General features: G+C 37.4%; 1 protein-coding gene across 4 annotated transcripts; it reads left to right on the forward strand.

The window, feature by feature from the left end:
• Positions 1 to 1,325: 1,325 nt before the first annotated feature.
• LOC115746492 (protein unc-13 homolog) lies at positions 1,326 to 17,490 on the forward strand. Of its 4 annotated transcripts, XM_030682276.2 has the most exons (27): positions 1,326 to 1,581; positions 1,855 to 1,919; positions 2,565 to 2,820; positions 3,023 to 3,089; positions 3,279 to 3,429; positions 3,919 to 4,086; positions 5,058 to 5,156; positions 5,279 to 5,488; positions 5,580 to 5,681; positions 7,113 to 7,343; positions 7,578 to 7,658; positions 8,451 to 8,537; positions 8,617 to 8,802; positions 8,907 to 9,065; positions 9,952 to 10,044; positions 10,779 to 10,850; positions 11,254 to 11,371; positions 11,662 to 11,834; positions 12,125 to 12,209; positions 12,734 to 12,871; positions 13,653 to 13,759; positions 13,896 to 13,973; positions 14,059 to 14,154; positions 15,706 to 15,801; positions 15,884 to 16,064; positions 16,670 to 16,880; positions 17,191 to 17,490. In XM_030682276.2, exons 1-26 carry the CDS (start codon positions 1,359 to 1,361, stop codon positions 16,837 to 16,839), a joined length of 3,492 nt encoding a protein of 1,163 aa, XP_030538136.2. In that variant the 5' UTR covers positions 1,326 to 1,358; the 3' UTR covers positions 16,840 to 16,880; positions 17,191 to 17,490. The 4 variants fall into 4 exon arrangements, with proteins under 4 accessions (XP_030538136.2, XP_048131968.1, XP_048131969.1 ...); XM_048276011.1 differs by having other exon boundaries at positions 16,670 to 17,490; XM_048276012.1 differs by having other exon boundaries at positions 12,737 to 12,871; positions 16,670 to 17,490.
• Positions 17,491 to 19,055: the final 1,565 nt, after the last annotated feature.

The raw sequence follows: 19,055 nt of genomic DNA on the forward strand, positions 1-19,055 counted from the left end.
ATTAAATGAAAAGTAAAGAGTAAAATTGAACAATCCGCGGGACAAGTCATATGGTGTTTTAAATTACCACGTGCTTATAGATTTTCTCCCTGCCACGATTCTAGTACTTGAGGATACAAGTTGGAAGATGTATAACACCTAAGCTTTTTCAATGATTATGAATCAAGTAAAATCTATGCTTAGAATTCAAACACCTTCAAATGGAAAAATTGCAGATATCTGTTCCTCAAATCACTGATTAAGCGTATGAGGTTGGTAAAATTCAACGAACGGTAGTAATTTTTCAATAAGTTGATAAATGTCAAGTGAGTTGGTCATGTATTACTGAAATGGATCTTGTTAATCACCACTCAAACGGTACCTGTTAAATACGTGTAATAAAGAAATTTTCAATTTGCTTACTAATATCATAGATATTATCTCATAAATATCTTACTTTTATCCCAATTTGCTTACCAAAATCATAGATATCCAAATTTAATTTAGCATGGGGTTGTCTATGGTAAATTCTAAACGTAGTGTGAGCAATTTTAAAGATATTTAGATTATTCTTGACATCTTATATATATTTGATATTCTGAATGTCTTTTTGCTTTGATTGTATTTAATAGTATAATATTCACGTATTTAAGATAGTCATCCTCATCACGCAACATTTGTAAATAAGCCCGTATATTTTTTTTTATCGACAAAAGAATACAAAAAATGTTAAAATTTGTATATGATGCTCACTTTAGTGCGAATTTTTTTTTTGCTCACTTAAGTGTCAACTATTTTGAAAAACGATCACTTAAGTATCAATTCTATCTGCTTAGCCGGAAATCCTACATGTCATTTTATATTAATAACTTAACCCCATGTGGCTCTTTGGAAGATCCAGTCAAGAATAAAAAAAAAGCTAAAAGTTAAAAAAATATTAGAAAATAAAAGAATAAAACAATAAGCTAAAAGAATATTTTAGCTCTTTTTAATTTTTTTAAGGTTATTTTCAAATTTAAATTAATTTTTTAAGTTTAGAAGTCCATATGGACCGAATTGTTCAAAAAAAATTTATCATAGGAACTTCATGTGGATTGATTTAAAAAAAAATGGTCACATAATATTTAAAATATAATAATAAATGCCACGAATTCAATTTCACAAGTAAGTATTTTTTTTTAAATTTGATATTTAAGTGAATCGGCAAAAAATTTTGATATTAAAGCCAGCATCGTACGTAAATTTTATCACTATTTTTTTTTTGTCAATTTCCTTTTTTTTCTTCCGGCGTTGTTTTGCCATTTTTCATTATTAGATATCGAAATATTCAGAAAATTCCTTTAGATGATTACTCCCTTTCGCTTTTTGCACCCCTTTGAATGATTACTTCTCCCACTCGACTCCCCGAATTTCTCGTCGTTGGAAGGACAGGCGCGTTCATGGACGGCCCCATGGAGCCTCCTCTGCTACATCGCTACCGTCGCGATCGCCGCAAGCTCCTGGAGTTCCTGCTCTCTTCGGCCGGACTCGACTGCTCCTCCCTCTCGAGGGCCGATTTCGACACGCTCAGCGCCGATTACGTCATTCGCCGTCTTCAATCCGGTGAGTCGCTGTCCAGAGTTCTATTGAGTTTCTGGTAACGGAGCTCCGAGAGACGAGCTCGGTGTCGATGTCCGCACGGGTTACTTCAGTTCGGATGCTAGTTATTTTTTGTGTCGTTGAGTTCAACGGTGAAAACTGGAAGTAAATTGAGCTCGGGTTTGCGACTTATGTTGTTGCTTTCGTGTTTCTTCAACTCGTGTGTCGCTTCGGTTCGTCTGAGTGGAGGCTTCGTTCTCGTGGTTTTGAGCTGCTGATGTGTTTGTTTGTCATTAGGTGGACCCGTTGATGTTGCCGCAGCGACTGAGAAGTACTTCGATGAATCCACATGTCCGATCATGGTGAGATACTTGTGCATGACATTTGTCTTTTCTTCTTCGGTTGAGTTCATGCACGACAATTGCTGATTCTCTGTTATTTTTTCCGTTTGATAGTTTCCTAGATTATCAGTTGGATTAAGTCTTGTGGCTCACTGTTTGCTACATCTTCTCTCTGTTGCTGCTTATATTCTTGTGCATTATCTTTGTTAAGGCCACCTTATAGCTTTGTTTGAATGTGTAGGCAACATAAAAGAGTAAACAAACAATGTGTATATTATTGTGGTCACCTTCCCGTTATTATTGAACAAAAGTTTTCTGTCAAAGTTCAAAAGTTGGTTTCAAGTCTATTTAATATTGCCTGCTGGGTATGTGAATGCCTCTGGAGCGCTATATCTCCATGAATCTAAGAACTTTTGCTTACATGGACGGTAGTTGGAACCTAACTGATATTCAAGCAGGAAATGGTAGTGGGTTTTTGATGAGGTAACATGCTATAGTGACATCCAAAAAAGGGTATGGTTTTATCATAAGGAACCAATTATTTTCTCAAATAAAATTTTGTAGTTTACACATTCCTAGTAAGGCATTGAGCATTTAGTTAAATTACTTGCTCATCTCTTTCTTATACTTTCTCCTGAAAGTTTATGCGAGTTTCCGTGTAAGCAGATTCACTCGCCATCGAAGAATTCTTATTTTCTTGTCTCCGATCCTGAATTGGCTGGATCTCCACCCCAGCGCATGCCTCCTCAAGCTGATGTGGCCCACAGCCCTGACCATGCTTCAACGTCATTGGGTAAAATAGATACTCCACTTGTCTGGGATACAGAAGACCATGTTCTCCAATATAAGGAGACACATCTTACACCTATGAAGCCTGTTGATTCCGAAGTTCCTCCATTGGGATTGCCTGTCCTAATTGCAGGTATATGTTCGCTTACTTCCATTTCATCTTGGACTGAAATATTAGGTGAAGGATAAAAGCCTATATATATTTGTCTACTAGCCCAAGTTATTGGAGTAGATGTATCATGATGTCTAGAAGACTCGGCAATTGATATAATTGTCTTCCTCTAAACCTGGGCAAGTCTTTTAGTAAACTGATACATGGCTTCAGAATTTTAAAGGACTGTCTGATGATGACTTGCAAGAATCAGCCTATGAAGTACTGCTTGCGTCTATGGTTTTCTCTGGGTAACTTTCTTTGCATCTTTCTTTTTCTCTCTCTCTCCTTCTAATGCACTTGTTTCCTGTTCTATTATTTCTTTCCATTCTCTTCATTTTCGTTTGTTAATGTCATGATTTGATCTACTTATGCTTTTATTTCCTATTTTTAAATTGGAAATACTTTGCTTGGACTAATACTAGCGTTTCTTTCATCAGGATTGAGCTACATACGGCTTGTGATAGAAAGAAGGAAAAGAATTCCAAATTTTTCTCAGGAATAAAGGGCAAAAAGAATAAGATTCATTTCCAGTCTCAGCCTCATGAAAGACACTTTGAGCTAATTGATATTATACGCTCTCGGATGCAGGCAAGCATTTCTGAATGTTATTGTCCTGAAGTTGTAAGTTCCATGTTTCGATGGTGATGATGAGAGCTTGACTGGATCATTTTTAAGTATATTTTTATAGTATGCAAATTATACTCATGCTTTGAATGCATTAATGTCATTCACCTGGTGCTGGCCAAGTATTTCAAGTTTTGTTGATCAGATTGTAATGAGGTCAATTTTTTTCTGTTTGATGCACACTTATGCAGAAAACTGTCTTATCCAATACTGTGGTTTAATATTCTTTCCTATATTCTTTGTAAATTGGCAGCTGGAGAATGTTCTTTGGTGAAAATAGATAGTAACATCTAAGTTTGATCATTGACTGCTCCACTATCTTCGAGGGTCCTTTTTTTGGTCTTCATACAGAGTTTCCAAATGTTTTGTGATATATTCATGATGGTATACTCACTTTAGTCATTTCTCACTTAGTTTTTTGCTATCTTGCATGGAAAAATTCTCCTTTATCAGATTTCAGAAGCTAAAGATGCATGCATCAGAAAGAAGTTGATAGAGTTGGCGGCAACTAAAACATGCAGACAAATTAATATTCCCCAAATTTCCTTGGGCCTTTTAGGTGGGATTCATGAGTCTGATTTTCTCAACGAGAAACACTATTTTCAATGGAGAAAGAGACAGGTAGTGATTCTAAATGCCTTTCTTTGTAGTTCCGTGTGCTATGTGACAGATTGAGCTTGATGTTTGGTTCGCACAACTCCAAACTCCATGGATGTTAAGGCGTCAATATGAAGGAAAGCACTTACTTATGGGATAGACCAAGTATGAATGCTTCAGTTAAAGGGGTTGGAGTTACTATTGCCCATTCACATCTAATACCAAGAGATGGCTGTGTTTTCAAATAGAAGGCTCCCGCACTGAATAGAATGATGTCTCTGCTGATTGGATCTGTTGACAGAGAGACGCATAAATGGCTGCACTAAGCAAGCTGTCATTAACTAAGTGGTCTTATGCTGGTCTGATCCTGAAGGCGCAGTAAACATTGGGAACAGGTTTAGGATCCATGAGTTGTGCAGATAGGATCCACTCAGCAAAAAGATGCGCACATTCACATACATACAGATGCAGGATTGAAAAACTTAAATCCAACCAAAAAAGAGACTTTGGAGGTGTTCTGGGTGGCTCTGGCCTTTAGCTTTTGCTTTTACCATTTCAAATGTGGCTATTTATATTGAGCTCCATAAATCTTTAATTTCCTTATAAATGCTGGCATAATTTAGACTAACGTTAGATGGACATAATTTTTCACCTAGTGGCAGGGACCTTTTCTTAATTTTCTTGGGGGTGGGGGTTCCTTATCCTCTTGTTTTGCATTAGTTTTAATCACTAAAATTAGAAACATTTCATAGGATGCATACTCTGACCATCTTAAAATATTCTCCATCAATTGATGAGTGGAGTCTAGTGTCAGTTTATATTTATGCAATCTGATATCAAGGCCATTAAAGATAGTATCAAAGTGAATGACTTTGATGGAAAGAACTGCACATATGATTTTCGTGTTCTTATGCATTTGACTCTGCTACTGTGGATGATAGAGATGAGGTGATCAGCTAGAGGTGAATTCATAATTTATCTGGTTTCTATTGTAGGTGAATCTTTTGGAAGAATTTATAAGTTCCTCTCCTAATCACGGAACAAATGAACATCATATGGTTAGAAGCTCTCTTCTGAAGATCAGAGATCCAAAGGTGTGGCACTTGTTAATCTGCACATATTAATGTCCGCTTCACAAATCAATCGAAATAGTTCTATCCTTTTCAACATTTTTATTTCTCATATATGAGAATGATTATTCTTCTCTGAATTCCAGGAGTGGGATGTCAAAATGTCTCCAAGTGATCGCACTGAGGTTCTGTATGCTATTAGGCTGGTGGTTTTAGGGCTTTCATCTCTGCCAGGAGAGGTTGGTCTTGAAACTGGAACTTCCGACTGGACAGTGGGCTATCAACTGAACATTCGAATTTATGAGAAACTACTTTTTGGCATGTTCGATATTCTCGATGAAAGCCAGCTCATTGAGGTGTGTCCATTGGCACTTAGCATTACCTGTAGGGTTGCTTTGGTTTCTTTAGTTTTGCACACGCATAATGTTCTCCTATGCACTTGTTCAGGAAGCTGAAGAAATTCTAGATTTAATCAAGATGACATGGCCTACCTTAGGAATCACTCAGAAAATCCACGATGCAATGCATGGGTGGGTCCTTTTTAGGCAGGTATTATGCTGTACCTCAACTGGATCTTAACAATTGCGAAGCCTTTATCAATGTGAAGCTTTAGCGTTCCTCCGCATTTGGTTTGCATTTTTTACACGGTGTGTAATGCGACAGATGCATAGAATGAAGAATGAGCAATTAAGGCTCTTTTATATAGTTCTCTTGCTAAGATGGATAATAGCTAAGCCTATATGGCGGTCCTCGTCTCGTTTTACCTGTGTCTTGAGTTTTGTGTGTGGCAATGCATATTTGGAAGAATTTTATGCTGGAGAGGCACAGGTTATTGATGATATAATTCTTACTTGTGGCATTCTTTTGTTGGAAAGTAATATAAATTTATGGTTGGAGTCTCAACATCTCCACACACAACAACACCAACCCCCTGCCGCCGCTAAATCATTCTTTATACATCAATCCTGGTGATAATATTTCGCTGCATGGTTCTTATGAAAGAAAGCTGGATCCCCACAAACATCCCTTGTAACGTACAGACTGCAGTTCGACCAACATCAACATCACCTTTATCCCAAACTAGTTGGGGTTGGCGGTCGATGAACCCAAAAATAAATGAAATAAAAGCAAGACCGATTGAAGGAAAAGAAATAATTATATCGACATCAACATCAACAGCACCTTTATCCCAAACTAGTTGGGGTCGGCGGTTGATGAACCCAAAAATAAATAAAATAGAAGCAAAACTGATTGAGGGAAAAGAAATAATTATATAAAAATAGAAATAAATATATAAAAATACTACAGAGCCGAATTTATTGTTTGCCAAGAATACTTCGTAACTGTACTTGACCTTAAAGTTGTATTGTAAGCAAAACTATGTTTCCCATGTAGATGTTATTTGTTTTCAAAGTTGTCTACTGGTCTAGCTTGTAGTTTTCTTGAGTTATCCTTAAGTTAGATAAAATCCACAGTTTGCAGAAAGCGACTGACAACTAGGTAACGTGGCTAATATTCTTTTCTCTGTCCATTTTGTTTTGAAATCATGTCTGTGCAGGACTTGGTAAATATATTTTTGGGCTTTCCTACAAAGTGTAGAAGGTAGAAGGAATATGGCCTAGAACTTCTTCATGTTGTGTGAATAAGTTGTATACCCATGTGGTTTTGCAGGGTAAACTTGGAGGAAATATCACTGGATGAGTGTTTAAAGAATATAAATAGGAATTTAGTTATTAAATCTTGAGAAACTGTTTGATTCATTAGATTGTAGCAAAGCAAGCATTCATTTACCCATAATGTTCTGGTTGTAAAGAATTTCCAGGCATGTTCTTTGAAGACTTATTTACATGTATTCAATTGATCACTTTTCTTGATTTGACCATTTTTTAGCCGGTGTTAATGCCTCATTGTTTTTAATTAATAATATTATCGTGCTTTGAGATGTCGAACTTCCTAACCATTGGAATTTTTCCATTGAAGTTTGTGGGAACACATGAGCCTTCGCTCTTAGAACATTCCATCCTCAAGTTGCAGAGATTTGTTTCTGCTGAAGACCATGATAGGAAGAAAGAACAATATATCGACAGACTTGAGTGTTCTCAGCGATACAATGGTGTCGAAACAAAGTTAAGTCTGGTTGAGTCCATTCTTTGCTCAATAAGCATTTGGTGCGATAGTCGCCTGCAGGACTATCATCTGCATTTTAGTAAGGTCAAGTTCTTTCTTCTCTATTTTTTGTTATTTTTTAAATTTAGTTGATTGTTTTGTGCTTTTACTTGTGCTTTCCTCGTCAAACAAAATAGCTTCTTCCTGGGCATGTACTAGGTTGGTGCTTGAGCTCATAGATGTCATATGCTACCAGTTTCATTTTAATGCTTGCAGCTTGCTTTTTACTATCACCTGCATTCCTTTGAGGGATAATCTTATTGTGAAGCTTATTTTCAGGAACCTGATATCTTTGGAAGGGTGATGATGTTAGTGTCACTAACTGGAGTTCCTATCATCAATGACTCCGAGGAAATTAAGGCGAGTTGTTCTGCACAAACTAACTGTTTAGCGTGTTTGGTAGTTTGACATTACGATTCGTTCACGGTCCAATATTATAAATGCATTATTGTGAATTGTCAGTTGAGATGTTCTCCCAATAATATAGAAACATCACCTTTAATTGTCATTCGAGATTCTGGACCCAGCTGTTTTATATCTCTCGCAAACATAGTCCAGAGTCTTCTCCCTTTTAGGTGTCCCTGGTAATCATTTGAGTATAAGAGGCAAATGGCCCCACAAAAAGGCTGTTATACCCAGAAAAAGTGGTTGAGAAAAGTGATGAAACTTAAGAATGAAAAATAGAAAGCTAGTCAAAGACTGTGTTTGAAACCCTCCTCCATTTCCAAATTTTCGAAAAAATGCAAATAATCTATTGGAAACTTCTATAATAACAATTATTTAATTTTCATATTTAAATTGAAATGAAAAAGAAACTGAAATTTTGTGACAAAATCTTTTATTTCTATTGACTTTAAATAAATATTAGGCTACAAGAGAAAGCACGCTGTGCTAATAAAAGTGATTTACCAAACATGTTTCCAGAACATTGAAAAAAATTAGAAGTGGAAAAAAGTTTTCAATTTTCATTAAAAATTGCGGTCTTGAAAATATTCTGCGTCAACTAAAGAACCATCCTAAAATTGCCCGATGAACTTACGTTCTGCCTTGAGTGCCTTTCTTTTTATATTACAGTCTTCGGTAGGCCTTTTGACATTCTCATATATTATCCAAAAAACTTAGTTGTGACATGAGGATGTTCTATGTATGTAGCTCCTGAAATTAAATGCTTCCGATGGGAATGTTATCCTAAAATTCAGCACTTATGTGGAAAGGTCCATTGAAGCTGCATATACTCGGGTGAGACAATCATGTGGCATCCGAAGTCACTCAAACATATATTTGTTTCTAATCATTGGTGTGATGTTGGATTTTTTAGGTAGCAAGTACAATTAATTTGGAATCCAAACTGGCAAAAACACATGGTCTGGCTCTACTAGCAAATGAATTAAATTTGCTAGCCAAGAGAGAGTTTAGCATTTTTTATCCAGTGATGCGTAATTGGTATCCGGAAGCTGGGGCAGTTTCAGCTACAAAGCTGAAAAAATATTATGGAGAAAGACTGGTTTGTATCCCATTTAATTTGTGCAATTTTTCGTTTTTCTTCATCTTCACACTGTACATGTATGAGGTTGTCACTCTTTTCTACCTTTCTCCCCCTATATACAGCAACCGTACCTTGCGGAGGTGTCATATCTAACTGAGGATGTTAGATCCGTACTTTCTGCTGCCAATGCATTGGATTATGATCTTAGTGAGCTATATACATCTATTTGTGAGGAAAACAAGTTGAATCATCTATCCAACCACACTCTGGATAGATATCAGGTACAATCTTCCGAAATCAAGTATCATCTGTTTATATGGTTTTTACTCTCTTTTGTGCCACATGGGAAACTTCTTTTGCCAACAGAAATAGACCAGTTACAGATTATAGCAAATGTTTTTGCCTCTAACTTTTTTGTCTATCGGATGGTAACTTGTCTGCTGTCACTATACTTTATTTGCATTTCTAGAAGTAATGATATCAAATATTTGAGAAGCAAACTCTCCGCTGTTAGGTTATGGAGATCATCAGCTGTATTCGTTTGTAAAATTGTCTGATGTGAACTTCCATGTAAAATCATACTGCATTTCTAAATGGTAATTGTCCCATAATATGGCTCAAAGTGATGCTAGGAACAAGAAGTGGTCTCATCTCATGTCGTTGCCTTGATGTTTGTGTATGATTCCTATCTTAACCTCCATCTTGCTTTTTTTTTTTTTTTGGTTGTGGGGCTTTTGGGGGGGCGCGGTGGGCAGGGCAGGGCAGGGTTGATTGTGATTCTTTTAAGTGTGGCTGATGTGCATCTTCTTTGGATCTACACTTGGCGAGTCGAAGTTCATTCCACATATTAGAGATTCAATTACCTCAAAGTTAGAAGTGATACAGATGTTTATCACCACGTCAGTTCTATTCAATATCCTATGTACAGAATGACCAATATATACTTTAATGCAAATTTCATTCATTTACATTATGACAGCTTATTCTGGCCAATTAAGCTTCTTGATTTATAAAACGAGTCTTCAGATAACTTTATTTCTTTCTTCTTGGTGCATAATGGAAACCATGACATTAAGTATCCAAGGTTAGACAAGTAATCATGGCTACTGTACATTTTCTATGTACAATTTTGTGCTTCAAGGTCATGATGACACTTTTTTTATGCAGATCGAAGAAGTTGCTGGGCCAGTTATTCTCGATTGGATCATTGCCCAGCATTCTCGTATATTGCAATGGACTGAGCGACAATTAGATCTTGAGGTGGAGTGACTATTTCAGAACCATCGCAAATTTTTCAGATCATGTGGCTTAGCATAACCTTAGGAAATCATCAATTATAATTATTTCTGGGGAAGATTTGGAGAGCTGGGGAAGAGCATGTATCCATGGTGTGGATACTGGATTGACATTTCTTCTGATTTGTGAAAGGGCTTTTATTAACAACCGAAGCAATTAAATTAGTAGAAATACTTTTGGAGACACTATGAAAACTTAAAAACCTACACATTTAGAGAAAGCTTCTACCTTCAAATAGGAAATAATGGTTTGAAAGCATATTTACTGAGCCTTAACAAGGGTGTTAGGGGTACTCCTTAATATTTCCCTTTTAAAAAATTTACAAAATTTTGTGCTAGCATCATGCGGTGAACAGTAAAAAAGGTACAGGTATTCATTTTGATGCTAGGTGATACTTGATAGTGAAGACAGTTTGCAATCTAATTGTCCTGAACTTTCAATTAAGTTCCTGGTGTAGTGAGTTGGAAAACATTTGATTAAGCTCTATGCCTGGTCATGGCATTATTCTTGAGTTACTTTTCTCTGTATAAGGTGGGAATATTGAACAACACACATGATGAATATGACATTCAAGATTCCATTGGCTAAATGAGGCGTACCCTCCCGCTTGAATAGTTATTTTTAAATACTGTGATTTCAATTAAATTTAACGGCTGGAATTGCAGATTGCATTTATTCTTGTCTTTGACTTTGTGCAGAAGTGGGAGGCATTATCATTCCAACAAAGGCAGGCACCATCCGTAGTTGAAGTTTTCAGGATAGTCGAAGAGGTATGAAGTTCTTAATGACTGATGTACGGGTTTATAGAGATGAATTCATGATGGTGGATCTGCTGAATATATTTCTTTGTATGGTAAGTTCAAGACTGATATACATGGCGGTTACCGTAAGAGGAAAACAGGGCAATTTTTTGGTGCTGTCTGAAGCTGGTATAACATTCACTTCAAAAATGAAGTAGCATTTAAATGTTCAAATTGAGAAGATTCAGTGTTGTTGAAGAAGACAGTATTTGTTTGTTAATAGTAGTTAAGCATGTTTCGTCCTGCCTCTTATTGGAGTATTACTGCTTGAAAAAAATACAGTATTGAGGCTAGCCTCGTGAAGCATGTAGATAGTTAGAATTTGCACAGATTTATGCATGGTTTAATTCATTTCATGCCTTTTGGCTTGCAGACAGTTGATCAGTTTTTTGGGTGGAATCTCCCTATGAACATCACGCATCTTCAAGCTCTACTTTCTGTGATATTTCACAGTTTGGATACCTATTTGTCGAAGGTATCTAACGGTTTAGGTATGTGTGGCAAGTTTGAGTGAGAAGTTGTCATACTAGGTTTACTTGAATGTTCGGAGATTACCAATTTCTTTCTGTCTAGCAGCATGGACTGGAATTTAAGGGATTGATGGACTGTGCGCTTCTTATTTGACTAATCTTTTATATTCTTTACATGTTCAATGGATTGAGGGCTGAGGCCCGAGTTAGTTGTGCTAATTTTCCAGTTATATTCAACTTACTTACCAGTTTACACTCTGGGGGTGCATCTTTTCCTAAGACTCTGATGATGATACTTACTGTTTTGACAGTCGAGAAGAAGGATCTATTACCCTCAGCTCCTCCTTTGACTCGCTATACAGAGACAGTTATTCCTATAATCAAGAGGAAGGTGGTGGAAAACACTCCCACTGACAATGGCATGAACGACAAGTTGACTGCATCAACGATATCAAAGCTGTGTATAAGATTAAATACTCTTCAGGTTTGCATTGGCTTATTAGGCATATGAAGATAGTAGAAAAGATTGCTTCTTGTGTTACAGGAGAGAGGTTTTCTTTGTTTTTTGATTGATGTCAGTTGACCACATATAAATGTTGATATGGTACATATAAATGCTTTTTTCTACAATACAATAAAAGGAGTGGAATTAAATGCAACAACAAGCAGCAATCTGAGTGTATCAAAACCCCAAAAATTTCAATTTCAGATTCAACTTATCAACCATGAAGGAATATCCTACACTCTTCTGAACATTTTTTTTTCACTGTGCAGTACATCAAGAAAAACAGTGGCATACTAGAAGATTCCCTCAGAAAATCTTGGGCTCTAGTCAGATCATCTAAATATCAAAGATCAGGTGACTTCCTGCTTGGGAGCGAAGCTTAAATTGGTTTGTCTGTTGCATGTTTGACCATATTGACACCTTTTTCTTTTTATCGTAATTAAGCATATGCGTAAATATCCTTGTGTCTTTCACACAATTTAATTCTAGTAAAGACCAATTGAACCATTTCTCTTCACCTGAAATATGAGTTTCTACCATAAAGTTGTCATGGTGAATGATCCTCTTGCATTGCTTGGTCTTGGGTGGGTAAAAACGACACCTTTTCTAGGATTAAACCTGTGAACACACAATGGAGTAGTTTCCGTTTTCTATGAAGACTCTTCCGTGATAAATTACAGGAATAAAGAAGTGGCTATATATTGGTTTTTTTTTTTTTTCAAGATAAAGTCAGGCATTTTTGAATCTAAGTGTGCTTTTGATTTCTGATCTTCTTTTACTTATGGGGTTATGCTGATTGTCGCCTGTTATAAGACAGTCCTGAAATCTAGTCACTTGGGTGGTCACGTGGACTAATTCTTTGCTGAATGCTTACGCAGCGGTGGATGAACCTTTGCAAAATACAGTTACTGACTGCTTAACATATGATGAAGCAGTTGATGAACTCTTTAGTACCACATTCAACAGCATCAGGGATACTTCAACAAATGCAATAGGCACAATTTGCGACTTAATTGGTGAGTTGACATTTGAGTACCGTGCCTCTAGTTCTTCAGGCACTGATCACTTTTGAAAGAAACCAGCTTAGCTGGTGCTTTTAATATACTATATAATACACATAGATTGTAATTCTTACCTAGTAAATAAAGGGGTGGAAAATACTTTGATGTTATTTTTCTAAGCATTGCTCTATCAGTGGTTAGTCATTAAATCCCCTATACTTTCGCTTACCTCAACAAAAAGGATCATCTAATAGTATGTTAAAAAACATATACAGACAATTTAGTATATTGATCTTGTAGATAAATGCCAACTGGCAATTCACGTGAGTGTTTATCTAAAGATAATTGCAGTCACACAATGAGGTGTGCGTGTTGTAGAAATTTGGAGAACTATGCAAACTTGACTGAAAAAGGAGCTGGTACGCACGCAGTTGTCTAGAGATGCTGTTCCTTTTCTTTTTGGTTTCTTTTGCTTGAATGGAGAGAAGAAAAAAGAAAGGGGTTTGGAGGGGTAAGGGTTGTAAGCATTACAAACAACCCACAAAATTTCGAGCATATTTGCAAGTTGTACAACAATGTTTTTGTGAGCAAGCAATGCATGTGCTATTCCTTGATACAGCTTTCTTTTATACTTGGATTATATGCCCCCGTCATCTCCAGAATTTGACTCTACACGTAAAATGAGAATGTTTGCTCTCAAGCATCATGTGCAATGTCTGTCTAAAGTTCTCATATTTGCTGTTAAACATAAATAAAACCATACTTATTAAATTCATCTCTTGAATTTTTCTTCTAGGATTGAGAATGGTGTTTTGGGATCTAAGAGACAAAGTGCTTTCATGTTTATACTGTGGTAATGTTGAAAGTGCTCGACTGGACAAGTTTCTCTTCCATTTTGATACTGTAAGACTCTCTCTCTCTCTCTCTCTCTCTCTCTCTGCACACACGGATTTGGAATTGCAGGGCCGTTTACATGTCTTTAAGTATACTCATATATAAATCAGTGCTCAGAGTTTCTAATGAATTGGTATCAATGCAGGTCCTTAACCGTATATGTGGCTTACTTGATGAATCTCTTAGAGACCTTGTGGCTTTAAGTGTCTATCGAGCATCCATGGTATGTTACAGTCCTTAGATTCTATTGATGCTGAGGCATATTTTAAGTGACGGTGCAAACTGAATTCTTCGTCTTAATATTCCAGGATGCTTTTGTCTGGGTGTTGCTTGATGGCGGCCCATCTCGTGCATTTTCTGAGGCAGATGTTTCTTTGTTGGAGGATGATTTTACTATGTTGAAGGTTTGTGAACATATCCTTTTCCTTTTCATTGTTTGTTTCCTCTCTCTGAATTCCTTTCCTTCTTTTTGTGTCTAAGAAGAAAGATATAGTTGTAGCTCTTGTAAAAAAAGGTGATGATGCTGAGTTTTGACTTTCTCTACATGGGATGTTGTCTACTTAAGGACACATATTTTTGTAGAAGTGCTTGCACTAGCATGTCTTTTTCCTTCTCAATTTACATCTTGTTTATTCTTCAGAATGGAGGGATGAAACTTTCCCTTTTAGGAGTTCGATCGAGCTTGGTTATATAGCAATTTCTTCATTCAGTTGAGAGATTGAAGCTTAAATAAGAGATCGGTTTTGTTTTCATGCTTGTCCCTGAGATAAATAATGTCTCTGTTTCGAGAAGAATCATGAATGAGCTCACCTTGAAACTCAATGACTTGAAAGGTGTTGAGATAATATTGTCATTTCTGATAACCTATACATAATCAGCATCTAGGTCGTATTAGCATTAACTCACCTAGTTTTGGTACTGGTTTATAGGGATTGATTCAAGGTCTTTATATTTGTAAATAGCAGTTTAATAGTGTGGTATTGTTTCTTTCAATCATAACTTAAGCATTGGAGTTACTCTCGATGTGTTGGTTGTGACCTGATGACGGTTTTGCTTTGGTGCCCTTTTTTTGTCAATGTTTTGGTGCATTTGAGAAGATGGTTTTTTCTCACTGAACTGGAGCATGAACTGGTCAAGTGACTGCTTGAAAGTTCAATTGGCACAACCAGCTGTCAATTCACCTTATAGGGGAAACTAGACGGAAGACATAAAGCATATTGTGGCTCAGTTATGCTATGTGTATAAAGCACCCAGGACATCTAAGAAGTCACTGAGTTCAGGCCGCTCTAACTCAGTTTACGCCTTTTATTCAACACTGTTAAAGCAATTTTAAAGTGGTTGTTTACTTTTTCTAGGCTAAGATCCTCTTTCGTTTATTCTGACTTTACCTCCGTTACATGGTTGGCCTGGTTCTTGACCGGTTTGATCGGTTAATTCTAGTTTCTTGCCCCTTTATTTTGAGGGAAGATGCCTTTTCCTTCGGAGCGAAAAGAACTGAATATAGTGATTCAGTGTTGAAGAAGCCGACTAGCTGGTCTGGTACCTTTGATTCGATGTCCTAGCATCAAAATCAGTGAGTAGTTGCAAGTTCAGTGATGCCTGAGAGATCGTGGATGCAGGATGTGTTAACTTATTGATTGTCTCTATATCCATTTTGAAATAGTTACTTATTGACTGTGATTTAGATATGTAGGACACCCAATGAAAATGTGCTGTAGGACTGTTAGTTTTATCGATCAATTAGAATTGCCTCCCACAATTCTGGATTACGTACTTAATCCATTATTATGTGATGAACTTGAGAGTGGCTTGCAAGATGCAACAGGTGGTTGAAGTACCGAATCTTCCTTCTGATGTTTGCTTATGCTAATGGCTGACCAAGAATGTGTCATTGCTTTCTCTCATACTATTGCAGTTGTTACATGCTTTTAGTTGTGCTATATATTGATTCATAGGAATTTTTTATTGCTGATGGAGAGGGACTTCCCCGTTCTCTGGTGGAGAAAGAAGCTGAATTTGCCGCACAGATACTACAATTATTCTCCCTTAAGGTTGGCATGGTGGTGGATAATTGAAAGTTGTGCTATATATGAATCTATATAAGCAGCTGCTTGACCAATTTTGTTTCAACAGACTGACACTGTCATCCAAATGCTGCTAAATTCAAGTCAGCGGATCTCATCAGGATTACATGCACATAGACATGGCCGCATCCCTGATGATGCATACATTTTGATACGAGTCTTGTGTCATAAAAAGGACAGGGAGGCCTCCAAGTTCTTGAAACGGCAGTACCAGCTTCCTATGTCTTCAGGTGTGGTTCTCTCACTGAGGTTTCTTATTTTACCTTTTCTCCTGCTGTATCTCATGTTTCAATGAGTATCTTTGTCAGGAGTGCCGATTCCCTCAGTAGTCTAAAATTAAATGATACAATCTACTACAAGGATCACATTGATAAAAACAAATAAATTAGTACCAAATATCAAATCTCATGAGCATGCAAAATTCGACGCGAAAGTCATGACGGCAGGAAGTCAGTATTTGATGCACATTAATGAATATAATAAGAGAGGCATGTGTTCTTGGGTGTCAATCTAAGTTTTGTTTTTCGCTGGTTCTCTTGTGATTGATCCAGAATCTTTTTTTCCAATGCCGGACTTTTCCCTTTATTACTTTTCCCTTTATTATTATTATATTTTACTTTTCCCTTTATTATGGCGTTTCTTAGGTGCCTTTGCCATTCTGAATTATTTCCTTGGATTAGTTCTCCATATCAAGTAGTGGAATCTTTGCTCGTCTTATAGAAGCATCTATGGAGAAAATCCTCAAATTTTCAGACCGTTGTCTCGGTCCAAGTGCTGTTGTCACTTGCCAGCAACTCTAACCAGTGAATTGGCTTTGGGTTTTATATACCTGCAGAATATGATGACACTCCATCCAAAGATTCTGCTGTGGGATCAACATTTATGTCGGATATCCTCGAGCGAAGCAGCTCTTTCCATTGGACCGAGAAGGGCCAAAAAAGTTTAAGTTCATTCAAGAAGAAAATTCAAGAAGCAACATCAGAACTTAGGCATGGTGCGTGGTGACATTTGCTCGCAGTCGACATCTCAGTTTGGCTGGCACATTGGTTTGGAGTCTGAAAGAACCCTTTGAGATGGATTTGTGAGGCGCTTAGTCAATTTCTTCGATGGATTTCCTGGGAAGCGATAGTGAGAGGTGGAGCATCTCCGTCCACTGGACTGAGAATGGCCAAAGAAGCTTAAATTCATTTAAGAAGAAAATCAAATAAGCAACATGCAAACTTAAAACATGTCGTATGGGGACATTGCTGTTAGCTATCGTTGTTGGCTGGTTCGTTTGTGTGGATTTCGACAGAACCTCTTTTGAGTCGTGTTATGAGGCGCGGAATCCGTTGCTTAGTTGCGGTTACCGGTGAGCTATACATTAATCTTGTTTATATCAGGTTCATGAGCGATTACCCTTTAGGTAGAGTTATTCTTTGCATGATGTTGCATGAAATTGTTCATAAGTGCAGTTTGTGCACAAAGATAAAATTTTCAGTTCATCTATGCCAGTTTTGAGTAGAATTTGTAGTTCAGTTTTGTTTGCCATAATTCATCTGACTTGTTCTTATGCATTTAATAGAGTTAGCCGCTTACCCTGGTATATACACATGGGAATCTTGGATATGTCCAACGTTATGACCTTCAGACCGGAACAAGTTTCCTTGTCCATCATCCTTTTCTGTTGTGATGTTGCATCGGTATGGTGGGTGGAGTTGGGGTGCAATTTCTTTTATTGCAGAGACTGCGGAAGGAAAGTATGTTCCGTTTTTGAATTTTCGCGAATGCTACACTTAAACGAGGGCCAGCATTTACAGCAGCGATTTGGGATCGAGTTGTTGCAGTGTCGGCACGTCGCCGTTAAATCAAATAGGAACTACTTAATAAGAGAATTTTGCTTGATTGATTTATGATAACTATGTTAACGGCACTACGAGAATTTCGAACTCATGGCCTCTTCTGTCGAGGCTTTATTTGACGGTTGACACACTATACTGGGGAGAATTTTCTTCCCGTATTTCTTCTGGTCCAAAAAAATCCGCTGCGTCTCTTTTATTCAACTCCAAACAGGTCACGAGCTTCCGATACTCCCGGAAGTTTAGATTTAACAATGAGTCGTTTCGTGAAACGCTCATACTTGGTCGATTAGCTGTAAATTTCCAAATATGGTATCCTCACGAAAGATTTGAGTATCATCATTACTTGGCGTGAAATCCAATGCATGCTGCTTGACTTAGAAAATTAGGTTTGACTCCATTCTCATGTGTCTGATAGAAAAACCTAAACGCCAGAACGAGGCATTTGGGACCATCCTATGTCGACCGAACTTTTTGCGGCGCCGTGTTTAACTTTTTTTTCGCCAACTTGATAGATGACTCGTGAAGCACTTCCATAAGAGCGATGCTTTTTCCACGCTAAAGACCATAAACTACGAAAGTGACACTGCACCAAGACTGAGTTTACCTGGTCAGCTCGTGTGATTCCTGGAATGCCTCTCAAATCAAGCCCTGAAATTACTATAATTTTCATCAAGTTACGCGTGTTTCGTGTAAAAAGAGCAATTAAAATGAATGAATGAAAAATATTTTTATTATTCACGAAAATATTTACATTATAATTCTTATTAGTAAGAAATCTTTTTCATTGATTAATTATTTTCATCGATACAAAGAACTACAATTAGAAAATATTTTTCAAATCATTTATTTTCCGTCAAACAGAATGGAGCTTAAGACGTTAGTTTGGGTATGCTGATAAGATATTCTGCATGAGAATCGATAAGCCTGACTTCGGCTCGTCGAAAAATTAACCATTAGGGCGCAACAAAGTATGTATGGGATTTGCCTGTGAACAGTTCTGCTCTTATACAAAATCGTGAAGTTGGAAATTCTCTCTCTTTTCTTCTCCATCCCAACACTTCTAGCCTCCTATGATTTCACATCATAGGAAACTGGAAATACTTCGCCGGTATGCCGATCACAGTTCCTGATGTCTCGGCTCCACCATTATCGCTCGACCATTTCTCGTGTGCATCCGAAGACCCTCCCATTTGAGAAGTGACGACGGCTCTACCATCATCGCTCGGCCATTTCTCGTGTGCATCCAAAGGCCCTCCCACTTTCACCGCAAGATTAATAATGCCGTCGCTTCTGGTCCCATCCCGAGCCCACAGCCGGTAACTGAGGTACTTCACTGAGTCCATTGGCGGCAACCCGACATCGGTCGCCGGAATTAGACAC

Source organism: Rhodamnia argentea, chromosome 3 (assembly GCF_020921035.1).
Source record: "Rhodamnia argentea isolate NSW1041297 chromosome 3, ASM2092103v1, whole genome shotgun sequence".
Taxonomy (NCBI): domain Eukaryota; kingdom Viridiplantae; phylum Streptophyta; class Magnoliopsida; order Myrtales; family Myrtaceae; genus Rhodamnia; species Rhodamnia argentea.